Source organism: Clupea harengus, chromosome 14 (assembly GCF_900700415.2).
Source record: "Clupea harengus chromosome 14, Ch_v2.0.2, whole genome shotgun sequence".
NCBI classification, from domain to species: Eukaryota; Metazoa; Chordata; class Actinopteri; order Clupeiformes; family Clupeidae; genus Clupea; species Clupea harengus.
The window spans coordinates 2,938,159-2,951,908 of record NC_045165.1 but is presented as its reverse complement, the minus strand read 5'-3'; the positions used below and the strand labels follow the sequence as shown (position 1 = coordinate 2,951,908).

General features: G+C 44.9%; 2 protein-coding genes across 4 annotated transcripts in view; one reads left to right on the top strand and one right to left on the bottom strand.

The window, feature by feature from the left end:
- Window positions 1–1,465: 1,465 nt before the first annotated feature.
- Window positions 1,466–2,999, bottom strand: LOC105911209 (left-right determination factor 2-like). The gene is made up of 4 exons (XM_012839992.3): window positions 2,682–2,999; window positions 2,315–2,558; window positions 1,951–2,190; window positions 1,466–1,817 (listed from the first exon to the last, which is right to left on the bottom strand). Exons 1-4 carry the CDS (start codon window positions 2,944–2,946, stop codon window positions 1,490–1,492), a joined length of 1,077 nt encoding a protein of 358 aa, XP_012695446.2. The 5' UTR covers window positions 2,947–2,999; the 3' UTR covers window positions 1,466–1,489.
- A 6,043-nt stretch (window positions 3,000–9,042) lies between these two features.
- Window positions 9,043–13,750, top strand: part of cdc42bpaa (CDC42 binding protein kinase alpha (DMPK-like) a) — a 96,881-nt gene continuing 92,173 nt past the window's right edge. For all 3 annotated transcript variants that reach the window (XM_031579703.2, XM_031579704.2, XM_031579702.2), the window contains exon 1: window positions 9,043–10,432. In XM_031579703.2, the coding sequence (XP_031435563.1) occupies window positions 10,255–10,432 (178 nt within the window). In that variant the 5' untranslated portion in view covers window positions 9,043–10,254. The remainder of the gene's footprint in view (window positions 10,433–13,750) is intronic.

The following is a 13,750-nucleotide window of genomic DNA, read 5'->3' as shown; positions in this document are numbered from 1 at the left end:
ATTATGCTAATTTCTGCAACGGTTGTAGTAGGCCAGCCAGATGTTACGATTTAAGAATATTAACAGAGACGTTTATCAAAAAGGGATCATACTGCGCATGCATTTTTGTTTCGTGATTGATTTTATGTTTCTCTATACGCCCCACTTAAATTGATCAAAAGGCTCTTTGTCTCTGTGGTGATTTTAACTTCAGATGAACAAAATTGTTCATATTACGGGTGTGATTTTATCATGCTTAGGTCATTTGTCGTTTGAATTGCAGTTAAGCACAACCAATTCGCTAGCTAATTAGAAGCAACACACTGCTCTCTTGGTCAACACAAGAGCCGCGAGGTCTCTCCCCAGCTTCGCGTCGTCACGTCCTGATGCAGACCCCTCCCGACGCACATCTGGCTTCTTCGTGCATTACTCCACGTCGTTCTCTGACTTAAAGCCGTAATGCTCTAGGGCAGGGGTTTTCAACTGGTTTTGTCCCAGGGACCACCATTCTGACCAGAAAGTAATCCGCGGCCCACTGATGTGCCAGTGATTCCCAAAACAGTTTACAGTGCCGTACCCTTCTTTTTCATGTTTGTAACCGCCCCCGCCACGCCCCCTCCCCCCGCACACATATTCTGCCTATAATACTTGTCAGTGTAATTTCTTCGCTGAATTTGGGTCTACATCAGTATTTTGGTCAATGCGACTTGGCTATTCAGACATAAATATGTCGACGGGCCCAGGTATATTTATAAAAATAAAAAAAGTAAATTGTGAACTGATCAACATAGGCCACGGACCCCTGGTTGAAAACCCCTGCTCTAGGGAACAGTGTAGTCTGGACAGCCTGCAATGTTGACCATGGCAACGACTATATACATGTTACCTATAGGTCACAGCTATAATCGCCACACCTTGTAACTGTCAACAGGAGGGACATGATGGCTTAATTTTTTAAGTAAAAAGGTCATCAGTGCCACTGTTGATAGTCTACTGAGATCATTTTTGTCACTCAAATACAGTAAATGTACCGTTGATTGTAAATAGGATTCTGTCGTTTGTTTTCCACAAGAGGCTAGAGAACAAACGGTAATAGATGTAATAGATTTATACTTTCTGAGTTGTTTAATGTGTTTTGTTCATTTATTTTGCTGCAAAAGAGCCCTGTGCTCAGTCAATTCTCCCTGAATAAATAATGATGATGATGATGATGATGTGGGCGAATATTTCCCATATTAAAGAGAGGATAGAACTAACAGAATTAGAAAATGAATTCATTTTATTTTTTTAAAGGTGACTTTTAATTACACACAGGGCCACATGAAGGCCAACACAAATGACACTCGTTAAACAAATTTAACACGTATGCAAAAAATATAGCGTACATTATTTATATTAATTAAATTTAAGTGCTCATTCTTCATATGGTGCAGGGTAAAATAGACAAGTACTGTGTGTTTGTGTATACCGTCAACGTCAACTGTTTGGTGCCATATTTCAGAGATGGAGCCTATGCCATAGAGGCGTTGTCCATGGTGCATCCACATTTCTCTACAATCATGTTTGGAAATTCAGCCACCTCGATTTCGGTATGGTCTCCTCTCTTCACTAGGTACATGATGGGCAGCGGAGCGCTTTCCACGGCCGCGCATGCGCGCTGTCCATAGCCATAACTGCGCTTGGGTTGCCTGCATCCCCCTGCGCATCGGAACGCCTGGTATCCGACTGGTTCGATGATCCAGTACTGAGTCCAGGTCATCTCTCGGAAGTTGATGAAGTGCTCCTCTCTGCAGCACATGCCGTTCCCTGATTTGCCAGATTTGCAGTCGCCTTGAGACCTGTGAAGACATACCCATACGTTAGTTGTATGACATGATTATAACAAAAAAATGCAAAAACATTTTACTTTGAACATGATGCTTTGAAGTTTGGTGTTTCTTGATACGTGGTGCGTGGACTAAAAGTGCCTACCCAAATTCTTCCAAGTCCAAGGTGAACAGGACCAGGTCTGGATTCCCGATGCTCGCGCCAGAGGCGTCTTCTGTAGCAAAGCGCACCGTCTTGGCCATCTCCGCCGCGTGGCTACCGGGTCTTTCCCCTTCAATCCACACTTCCAGGTGCAGTGGGGTTGTACGCTCGGTCTTAGACCAGTACTGGACTGCTTGCGTCACATCAAAGCTCGTCCACCCAGACGCATGAATGGGCACCAACCTGTCAATTAAATGTCAAGAAGAGAAATTTATTATCATTGGATATTATCCAATAATGTAGCGATTGATCTTGCCAGAATCAGCACTGCAGCACACTAATGATGTGCAATGGAAATTGAGTTTACCTCGAGTCTACAATTGAAGTTCTGTTTTTGCCGTTGTCCAGAGTCTCAACCCAGTAGATGCTCACTCGGGCGTTGTTGGCGGGTCTGGTGCTTCTCCTCTGCTGAAAGGGCACTTTGCGTGGAGAGGTTTTGTACAGCTTTAGTTCGGCCATGGTGACTTCACTGTTGTCTGTAATTCTGCTGACCATGTCAAACGAAAGGCGCTGTCGTGTCGTGTCCGAATACACAACTTTTCCAGAAATGTCTGCGTATGAAAAAGATAAAGGAGTGAGGAGTTATTATTAAGTATTGAATGCATCCACTCATTATTAGAGAAGAACGAAACGGTGTTGAACAACACATTGATGCAATATTATGCGCAACCTACCGGCGCTCCCATGAATGCCGCGCAAGATCCCAGCCAGACTGGGCACAGACCGCCGCCTCCGCCTGTTATGAAGCTTCACCATGGAGAGATACTTGTTCTTGATGTGAGCCGGAACAACAACACTCTCCAGATCCCTCTTCTGAATTCTTGGGAGCTCCGTGAGCCCGAGTTTCTGCAGCATGGCGTTCTTCATGTCTTCTTCGGTAAATCCCGCAGTGAAGGTCCAGAGAGAAGCGAGGAGCACCCCCATCACCAAAGCGTCCATCCTTAAAGTGTGCAAGAGTTCTCAGTGTCACCGGGGGTTGTGTTGGTGGCCTGTCCTGTCCCGAGCCTTTATATCTGCTCAGCTCCGCGTGCCACCCCGACAAGCACTTAGCACATTCTCAGGGGGGGGGGGGGGGCGACAAAAATGTCAGACGTAAAGACGTAAAGACTTCAAAGTCACGATCCATTTGAGGACTAATGTCGCACCGTTAACCTTGTAAGCACTATTATCCCCTAATCGAAACGTCTGATTTTCCATCAGACACAACCTTCATTTTTTAGGGCATATACATTCATTTTGAAGTAACGCAGGCCTGGTTGAGCTACATACATAACGAATTCAAATCACTGTTGTTCCTTTCAAATTCACCAAGTCCACATTAAAGAAGTGGCGGTATAGTGTTTGATTAATCCACAGGTTGCAGAGGGATCAGATATATGCATGTAGTCCACCTTCTGCACATCAAGTAAACAGATCAAACCAGATCCGTAAATGCATTTGCGTCTTTAATAAGTATCAATATCAAACGCATGTGTTCCTCAGACTTATTTGTGAATTTGGGCGAGACGTTCCCCAAATAGCCCTACCTGGACCATTCACTTCTGGTGCTTGAAGGGTTCGTTATGGATAAGGTTTAAGTGTGTGTATTCTTAAATTACCTTTTCAGGGTAGAAATTATGAAGTAATCAGACAGTAATGTCAAGAGTGGGCACGCTGATGTGGATTGGGGGAGCCGTTCCCAGAGCGGTGATAATCTGTTACTATTGCAGGATCCACCTTGCCTTTTTTGTCGCTGCGGCGCAGAGACAGAAGCCGATGTGCTCCAAGCGGACTCCTGGCAGACTTTGTGTATTGGGCCAAGCAGCCGCGGCTCTTGAGATGTCAGACACAGGGGACACAGGAAGACTTGATGACTGATCAACACAAGTCCGCCATCTAACTAAACACGCTCACACAGCATGTTAATCACGTTATTAGCAGTATCTATTTGTTAAGGTGGGGAAGATGCGTGGTCCAACATGTCATGTTTTAACAGTCAACATGTCTGTCATAGAGGCACAACACTGCCTGTGTGGCCACTGTTACACATGTAAATGAATTTGCACTTTTACTTGTTATGAGCGGAATCGGAGTAAGAATGCGGCCAGCTGCACTTGCTGCCTGCTGCAGGCTGCTTTACAAACCACTTGAGCAGCAGGCGGATCACTATCGCCGCTTTACAAACCACTTGAGCAGCAGACTGAGCAGCACTATCGCTGTTTAGTCATATGTAGTGTTCAGGGGTTGTGGCCGCACAAGAAACAAAATAATGTACCAAACGTACCTAATGCGCAAGATATGTTTTGTACTGTCATCGAAATATTTAAAAAATATATATATGTTCCGCGGAAACCGGTGCATGTTGGCAAGTTACACATAGCCAATTAATGTTTGTAACCTGCGTTGTCTAATAACTCATAATGACCATTATCTCACGATATGACACTTAAACAATAATTCAGTGCTAGAAACGTAACAAGGCAACACTGTTTGCCATGTAATAATAACAATAGTAATAAACAACAACAAAAAAAAAATCTCGAAAATGCAGGCGCAGACAGAAAAGGAAAATAGAATATTTGATCCTATTAATTGCATTTAGTTTCACACTAATCTCAGGTCATTAATCACTGACATTTGTACGGTTGTCCTAATCTCCCATTTGACACCTCGGTGCTTTGATACGGCTAAAGATGATGCCCCGGGCAATACACAAGGTTGCTCATTAGTAGATCCAGACCTAATGCAAGACTTGAGAGTCTCACCTCGATCCATGCCGACTCAAAGCGGCTCAGGAGGGGAAAGCAAACACTGCAAATGGCCTCATCCCCTTTAATCAAAATGGCCAATTCCCTGCATTCCAACACGGGAGGTGTTAATGAACATTTCGCATTTGCATAACACAATTTGACAACTGAAAGTTGCATCGTCCACTGCAAATCTCAAAATTGTGGTATTTTTTGTGGTTTCTTATTTTCATTTCAGCCATTCTCCCTTATCTTTATTGAGTTAGACTGATTTGGGCTTGCTATGTTTTAAATAATAGTGTTTAGGATCTTTGTTGGATGACAGCAATCAAGCCAATTAAAGTTGCATGTACACATGTGCCTTATTCCCAGAGTTTAATATGGATATGATTATGGAACCTAATAATTGGACCCTGGTTCATGGAGTTACACTCTTTTAAATACTTCAAAACTGCAAAACTGCAGTAGCCTAGCACAAGTGTGGGAAAGAGATAACACAATACACTGGCACAGACAGGTGTGCTGTTCAAACTCAGATCTCTAGTAAGTTTGCAATTCTCTGGTGGAGCCACCTTGTGGTGGTGGCAGGTTCTACATGCATTGGGTATTTAGATGCTCTCATAGGGGACTAACTCATTAGGGGAAGATGATATATTTTTCATGTAGTTAAGAATTGTAAAATAGAAAAAATGTATAGGAAATGTATAACAGTTACATGTTACAATATATATATATATATATATATATATATATATATATAATTCATAATTTGTTGCACACAGTTACATTTTAAGTTGGAGTCCGCAGACATGTGCTCATCCACATTCCTGCAGTGGTCTATTTGCAAATGACCATCATTTGCAAATGAATCGTAGATCACCTTTTTACGGCTTTGATGGCTTTGCAGTGGATCACATATCCACATCAGGGCGTGGTGTCTTCAGAGGCTGGGTCTGATGGCTAGACATCTAATGATACACAGAACTACATGGATTCCTCTCGCTGGTATTAGGGAGGAACACACAAAGACCAGACCTCTCCATCTCTCGTCTATCCCTTAGTTAGACATGCTAGAATGCTTTGAATTTAAAATAACTGTAATTCTCCCCATCACTGACAATCTCTCCTTTCACTTTGTACAGGACATTATTAATATTATTAATATTATCAGCCTTTTTTTTGTCATCCATGTATGTCTCATTTGTCCTTCATGTTGTCCATCCATTGTTTCAACATTTGTATTTATTTATTTTATAAATATGAGGTCAGACTATTAACCCCTTATCCATTTATTATTATTATTATTATTATTATTATTATTATTATTCCAACAAGTATGCAGAAGCCGTCTGGAAAACAGAGAAAGACATTTGTATTTTGCACTCTAGCCACTAGGGGGACACACTCTCAGACATCGCCCCATTAATTTAAGAGTCTGTGTGTCTTTGTGAGAGAGGGGAAGTGTGACCAGGCAATAGCGACTGGACAGCTCTTCATTTGCACCAGACAGGAGACGCTTTAACTGGCTCAAATCGAGTTGCACAGTCTGGACGCTTCCTGGTTTCAGCCTCAGATGAACCGACCACAGTCTGTAACAAACCATCTGATGCATACTGCCTAGCATACTGATGTATGTTGCTAAGCATACTGATGAATACTGCTAAGCATACTGATGTATGTTGCTAAGCATACTGATGCATACTTAGCTGGTAACACTAAGGGCATCTTAGAGATTCCCTGCATACTGATGGGCATACAGCGATGCACACTGTGATGCATACTGATGCCCTCTGATAAGCATACTGATGCTCACTGCTCAACATCCTGATGCCCCCTGCTAAACATACTGATGCTCACTGCTCAACATACTGATGCCCACTGCTAAACATACTGATGCTCACTGCTCAACATACTGACGCCCACCACCCACTGTAGCTCGCCATGCATTCTTTAAACGTGAATAACTCTTGACCGGTGCAGGATAGAAGCCCCATTCCAAAGCCAATGGAATCCTCCAACCGAGGGGATTCCAACGAGCTACAGAGGGTGGCAAACCGCTTCAGAACAGAGAGTGAGGTGGCACCAGGTGTCTCGGCCGTCTTAGAAGTGTCCTCGCTGTTTGTGTTGCACTGGCGCTGCAGTAGGGGCAGTGGCAGTGGCAGTTGCTCAAACAACAGCATTATAACGTGATGCCACAGCCACAGCATGACAGCACTGTAACAGACATGTGAAGCAAGAATAACCATAATGAGATGTCTTTTTAAAATAGATCACCACCATCCACGCATGGGGCATTTAGCCTAGAGTGAGTTACTCAGGGTACAGTCCTTCGTCTGGTTGATATTTATCTCCACCATTGTGTTGCCCATTTTTCACCACATGAATAATAAATATGCAACAGGTAAACATTTTGCTATACTTTACCTTGTGATAGAAGTCGTGCCACTTCCACTGCCTTGGGGCTGGTCTAGTGCCTCCTGCAGAAGGCCAAACTCCAGAGCTGGCAAATGCCCTCAGCCTCGCCATCCACTCCGCATCTCCCATAATGCCCTCAGCCTCGCCATCCACTCCGCATCTCCCATAATGCCCTCAGCCTCGCCATCCACTCCGCATCTCCCATAATGCCCTCAGCCTCGCCATCCACTCGTCGTCTCCCATAATGCCCTCAGCCTCGCCATCCCCTCCGCATCTCCCATAATGCCCTCAGCCTCGCCATCCCCTCCGCATCTCCCATAATGCCCTCAGCCTCGCCATCCACTCGTCGTCTACCATAATGCCCTCAGCCTCGCCATCCCCTCCGCATCTCCCATAATGCCCTGAGCCTCGCCATCCACTCCGCATCTCCCATGGACCTTGTGGCTCTTAGGTCTAGTGCTCCTCTAAACACAACATGGAGATAATAGCAATAACAATCATTACAACTACGTATCACAGCATGTGCTGAACAAGTGCAGAGTTATGAGTACAGTAATACTGTTAGTTAGTGTAGGCAAACTACACTGATAACATGTCTTTTTGCTTTCAGATACAGTAATGACATGGTTATATCTACACAACCATTAACAGCTGTCATTCTTGCTTGGCTTCAGGTGGGCTAATAGATTCCATTTATCCCAGGAGGTACTTTAAATCAATGCTATTAGCTAACTACCTAGACAACGAGTTAATATTTAAAGTAAAACGATAAGTACTGTAAGCAAACCCACCACCATCGTCAACAAGTAAACACTGAATGTGAGCATGCTTTGAACAATAGACTATGACACTGCAGCCCATAACCACACACTCATGTAGCTTCACTTTTATCAACAGCAATCATAATATGTACACGTTACAGTAGCTGTATGACAAACGAGTATTACTTATCACAGCTGGTCAGGCAACAGATAGCACGCAAACGTAACTAGATTGTATGCTAACTGATACAAGCTTTCTGCAACTATTGACTTGAATTACTGTGAATACTTAGACATGTGCCTGTTTCCACTCCGAGTCATGTTATAGTAGTTACACATGGCTGTTTCCGTTCATAGTAATATTATAGTTATTACAAGTAACCTAGTTCGTAATGTTAACGTTACACCAGTATTGTTTGTGTACAAGAACTGCGCAGCTAATCTCCTTTCACCACACGCAAAAACAAACAGTGGGATGCCTTTAAATGTTAGAATAACCTTCTTTTCTTTGTACTTTTTAAATGAAATTGTTGTTCTTCTGCATTCTTATTCCTTGACATAAAAACAACACATTGTAACTTCAAAATGTCAAGCGTGATTCTGAGCTTGTGAAGCTCCGTCGATATTCCCCATACAGATTTTGACCACCAGAGGGCACTCTATGTCTATAAAAATGATGTGAATCGCTTCACTCAAAACTATTTGCAAGTCAACACTTGCACAAGTTACGTCAAGGAGCCATCTAGGATAGTTTTGTGAGTTAATAAAGTGTTTTTGAGTCAACACAGGTGAAGCTGTGTCTGTGTCATTGAATTAAAAAAAATGGGCATGAAGTCACTACTGCGAATGTTATCAATATCACAGTAGACTCTGTATTTACCATAGTAATTGGTAATCTAATCGTAGTTGCACTATTCTTTGACTAACATTGTTACTGTTATTACCACCAGCTCATGATTAGGCCACTAGTTCACTGTTTTTATTGAACAGATTGACAACATGGTTTTAAAGGTGGCGTTAAACCAAATGTAACTGGTTCTAAAGTCTTTGATACATTTTGACAATTAAAAGTCTCTGAGGTGATGCTCTGGGGGTGCCTCTTCTCCAGTATCCCTACATTCCCTGCAATAAACAGCAGCTGCTATGTGTCGGCCGCCATATTGGTCTGGGATTTTGCTGCACCGCAGACTGTGGAGAAGCTGGCTCCAATGGGGAGTTCGCCAGGAGGCTGGAGTTGCTAGTTGGAGCTACATGGTTTTGGAAAACGCCGCAAAACCTGCCTTACACCGTATGCCATGGCTTGGATATAATGTTTTTACGACGAATGGAGCTAGTTTTCTGCATTATCGTCTTTGGGTACCAATGGAACTTGGCTGACATAATGAATTGAGATGAAATCGAAGTTCCTTGCTGGACAACCAGGAGAGCTATTCACACTGATGGACCTAACCCAGGCAGGCGACGTATTAATTTAGCAACTAAGTTAGTCCGGAGTTTTAGTTCATGGTCTCACGTTTACACTAGGCCTATTTCTTATGTGTATATAATACGTTTTACGTTATGTTATATACGATTTATTCATGAGGTAATGTAACGTTATTTGATAGCTGTGTGTTAACCACAGCCATTGTCGCTAACGTTAGGTAGCATTGGAAAGCTAAAGCTAGAAAAGCTATTATTGAGACTGGCAGTAACATTAACGGAGCTAGCAGAGGCACTACAGATTGGTTTAAGCATGACCGATTTATTTTAGTATTGCAGAGCCTGGTGGGTCAAGAAGACTAATTAAGTTTTTGTCACGAAATTAATTTCAGGACTAAATGGGGATATAATAACTTGCTACTGTTCTGTTAACTTGTCCCTATACTTAGCTGGCAAGCTAGCTAGCCAGCCAACTACCAGTCCAGTCGTCAAACCAACCAACCGGTCAATGTAGTCTGATAATTAACGTTAACGTAGCTAGCGTTAGACAGCTTAGCAGTCTTGGCACATAAGCCGGTGGATAAAAGGACCTAAGAGGCATAACCACAATGCAGAAGACAGCAAATCAGTAGAATTACGCGTTATTGCCTTCATCACTGGAATCATTACGACCTGCCATAAACATTTCAAATATGTAACTGGCTATCAAGAGAAAAATTGCAACGTAAGCCCACCCAGTTCCCAATGTGTTAGCTTGGTGCTAACTATCATAGGGGGATGAGTGGTTTGCTGTAACGTTAGCCAACATAATCAGCGTGGCTTAGCGAATAGCTAACTTAAAGCTACCTCAATCACAGAGTAATATCACCCTGGATATTTGGACACGGTTTGTCTGAGGAAACGTCCTTGGTTTCAGCGCAAACATGTCGGGGGAAGTTCGTTTGAAAAAGCTGGAGAAGCTGGTGTTGGACGGCCCTGTTCAGTCCAACGGACAGTGCTTCAGCGTGGAAACGCTTTTGGATATTCTTATTTGCCTGTACGACGAATGCATCAACTCCCCGCTCCGAAGAGAGAAGAATATAGCGGAATTTCTTGACTGGGGTAAGTACTCTCAGGGATTTGTTACAGACTGTTTTAAATTACAGCCATTCCAAGCATTAAGCATTCCACACTTTGTTGTTGCCCCATCACTTGACAGTACAAATCCCGTGGCTTGCAGGCTTAGAACTTGCTGATATTTCTGTGAGACACACACACACACACACACACACACACACACACACACACACACACACACACACACACCCCCGTTGTACCACCCAAAACCCATGGACAAGTCTTACACACTTACTACCCCTGACTTATTGTTTCCACAAAGAAAGTCATGTTATATCAAATGTAGCCAAAGGTGAACCAAAGAGCCTGATGGCTGCTGAGGTTGGATGGTTTTAATGGCATTAAGTGTTGTTACTCATGATGGTCGTTTGCCACACCAGCATACAGGACCTTTGCTATCTTCTGTGATCATGTCAGTCTAGAGATAACATGAGGGGAAACTGTAGACAAACAGAGAGTAGGGGAGGGATGGGAAACCTAGGAGATGCTCTGCGCCCTTTAAGGTGAACGGTTGTCCTCTACACCCGCACGTCTCTGGCTTTAGGTGCAAGAGGCCATCACAGACCACTAACCCATTGGCCATCACAGACCACTAACCCATTGGCCAACACAGACCCCTAACCCGTTGGCCATCACAGACCCCTAACCCGTTGGCCATCACAGACCCCTAATCCATTGGCCATCACAGACCCCTAATCCATTGGCCATCACAGACCCCTAACCCATTGGCCACCACAGACCCATTGTATTAGCTGAAGGGAGAAACACTGTCCCGAGTGCAAAGGATCCCGTGAATGGCTCTACCTGTCTTTGTGCGGGGTTGCTCTCGCGTTGTGTCTGCGTCACTGCGTGGCACCGCTCCTCCGTGCTCCTGTTCGTGGCTTGGGGGCACACCTGCGATGATCTCATTCAGCTTTTGAAGGGTGCTGCAGAGGTGGCCGTGAAGTGATCCATGGGGTCGTATTCAGTGTCATGGGAATGATTTGAGCAGTACAGTATCTCTGCAGTGGGGCCAGGTTGTGTGATAGATCAGCCCTACGTTCATATCAATGGACGGGGCTGTGTCGTCTCAAAGACGGCAGTCAAAACCCACCATCGGTTCAGAATTCTGTGTCTGGAAGTTTGGTGTACGCACTAGAAGGGCTGTACCTGGCACGCCTTTAAGAGGTGTGTGTGTGTGTGTGTGTGTGTGTGTGTGTGTGTGTGTGTGTGAGAGAGAGAAAGTGAGAAAGTAATAGACCACATGGCTCCAGCAGTGGCAGGTGATCTCACTGCTGAGGATTGTTGGATCACAGGTGTGTGGTCACCTAGCTTACAGGTGTGTGTGTGGTCACCTAGCTTACAGGTGTGTGTGGTCACCTAGCTTGCAGCGGAGCCCAGTATGCACCCTGCCCAGAGGTTCAGATCTCAGAGCAGCTCCAGATCTGTCCTAGAGTTGTCTGAAATGTGACTGCAGTCTAGTCCAGTTAGGTCCGCTTAAGTCAGGTCCATAGTCCAGTCATATTGAAATGGGTAACGATTAGTACTTTAGAAGGCATCCTAAACATTTGCATGGGTATTGTCTTGTTGAGCGGATGTTGCTGAAGTGATGAATGCCTAAGTGCTTGAGGTCATGTCACAGGGCCAGATATGCAGTTTGGTACAAGGGAAGTTTACGAGTGTGATTTGTGCCAGGGTGAATATATGCTCCGTTCCCTCCGTCGCACAAACATGGAAGCTCCCGGCTCTGTTTACATGGTCTCTCTCGCTCTCTCTCAGCCCGCTGCTTCATATTCTGATTCCCACAGGATTTCTTTCCAGCGAGTGTTTTGGCTCGAGGGCTGCTCCGTAATGGTAGCTAGTTACATGCCAAGAAATTTCAGATCCAAGCCCCCTCCCACCCCCTCCACACACACACACACACACACACACACACACACACACACACACACACACACACACACACACACACACACACCACCATCCCCGCCCACCGCACCCCCTCGGTCTCGCTCTGGAGCTGTACACACCACACCCATGCCTTACCCTCCTGTTTCTGAGTGTGTGTGTGTGTGTGTGTGTGTGTGTGTGTGGATGGGTGTGTGAGAGTGACACCCATCCCTAACCCTCCTGTTTCTGAAGCCTGTTCTGTAGCGATTAGAGATGTACCTGCAGAGCTGCACAGGTAATACCAAACAAATCTCCCAACAGAAAGTACCAGTGCTTATCGCCCTAATGGGATCTGTATGGTATTGAGTCTCCAATGCTTGAGAGAGGGATCCTTTTGTGCAGAACTACACACACCCACCCCTCCCCCAGTCAATTTAGCATTTGTCATTAACTACCTCACCCCACACCCCCATATACACACCCATCTAGGTAGTTATTAACTGGTAGAATCTAAACATTATTTGTGTAGGGTTCTATCCGATCTGTGGGGGGGGGGGGGGGGGGTCCTGAGCTACGACATGGCAGCCTCCGATCTCTATTTGAGACTGTAAACCCCCATCTCTCCCGCAGCCTGGGGCTCTTTGGCATTTACCATGGACACATGGAGATGGGGGAGCCTGATTGGATCTTGCTGGCTGTATCCATCATGTAGACAGCGATTCATGCATGTATGCGACACACACACACACATAAAAAGGCCAATGCGTACACAGACACACACACACACACTCACACACACACACACACACACACACACAAAAAGGCCATGCGTACACACAGATGCACGCACACAGATGCACGCACGCACACAGACGCACGCACACAGACGCACACAGACGCACACAGACGCACACAGACGCACACAGAGATGACTCGCCTGCTTCCAGAGAACTGGGTGTGTTGGCTGGTAGCTCACAATGTCCCAGGCTCCTGCGTATTTATAACATTTTCAGTAAATTGGCTTTTGTCTTGCGTGGGATTCAAGGAAATGCCTTTCCAACTGGTTCTAGTTTACTAATGAATGCTAGTTGCTGTTCATTTCCTGTTTTTTTTTTTTTTTTGCCAAGATAAACAGTAGGAAACATTTGTATGTTTGTAGAGCGATAACAGCCCATAACTGTCACTACATGTTTATAACCACAGGATGTGGCACGCCGTCAATTAAGGTTTAGGCTTAGGTTTGTTCATGTCAGGAGTTGAAAATGTGAGTAGTCGACGTTCAGATTCCTAAACCGCACCGCCACAACCCTGCGCCGGGAGGGGGGGGGGGGGGGGGGGGGGGGGGGGGGGGGAGGAGAGAGGGGGGGAGGAGAGAGAGGTGGGGATGTTGCTCAATGCCAACTGCCTGTTCTGGACCTCTCTGTCAAATGCTCA

What these genes read in the sequence shown, in the direction of transcription:
- LOC105911209 (XM_012839992.3), bottom strand. Translation starts at nt 2,946, where the DNA reads ATGGACGCTTTGGTGATGGGGGTGCTCCTCGCTTCTCTCTGGACCTTC. An exon ending in CGGCATTCATGGGAGCGCCG is followed by an intron (nt 2,559 to 2,681) that starts GTAGGTTGCGCA and finishes TTTCATACGCAG; the next exon opens with ACATTTCTGGAAAAGTTGTG. An exon ending in ACTTCAATTGTAGACTCGAG is followed by an intron (nt 2,191 to 2,314) that starts GTAAACTCAATT and finishes TTTAATTGACAG; the next exon opens with GTTGGTGCCCATTCATGCGT.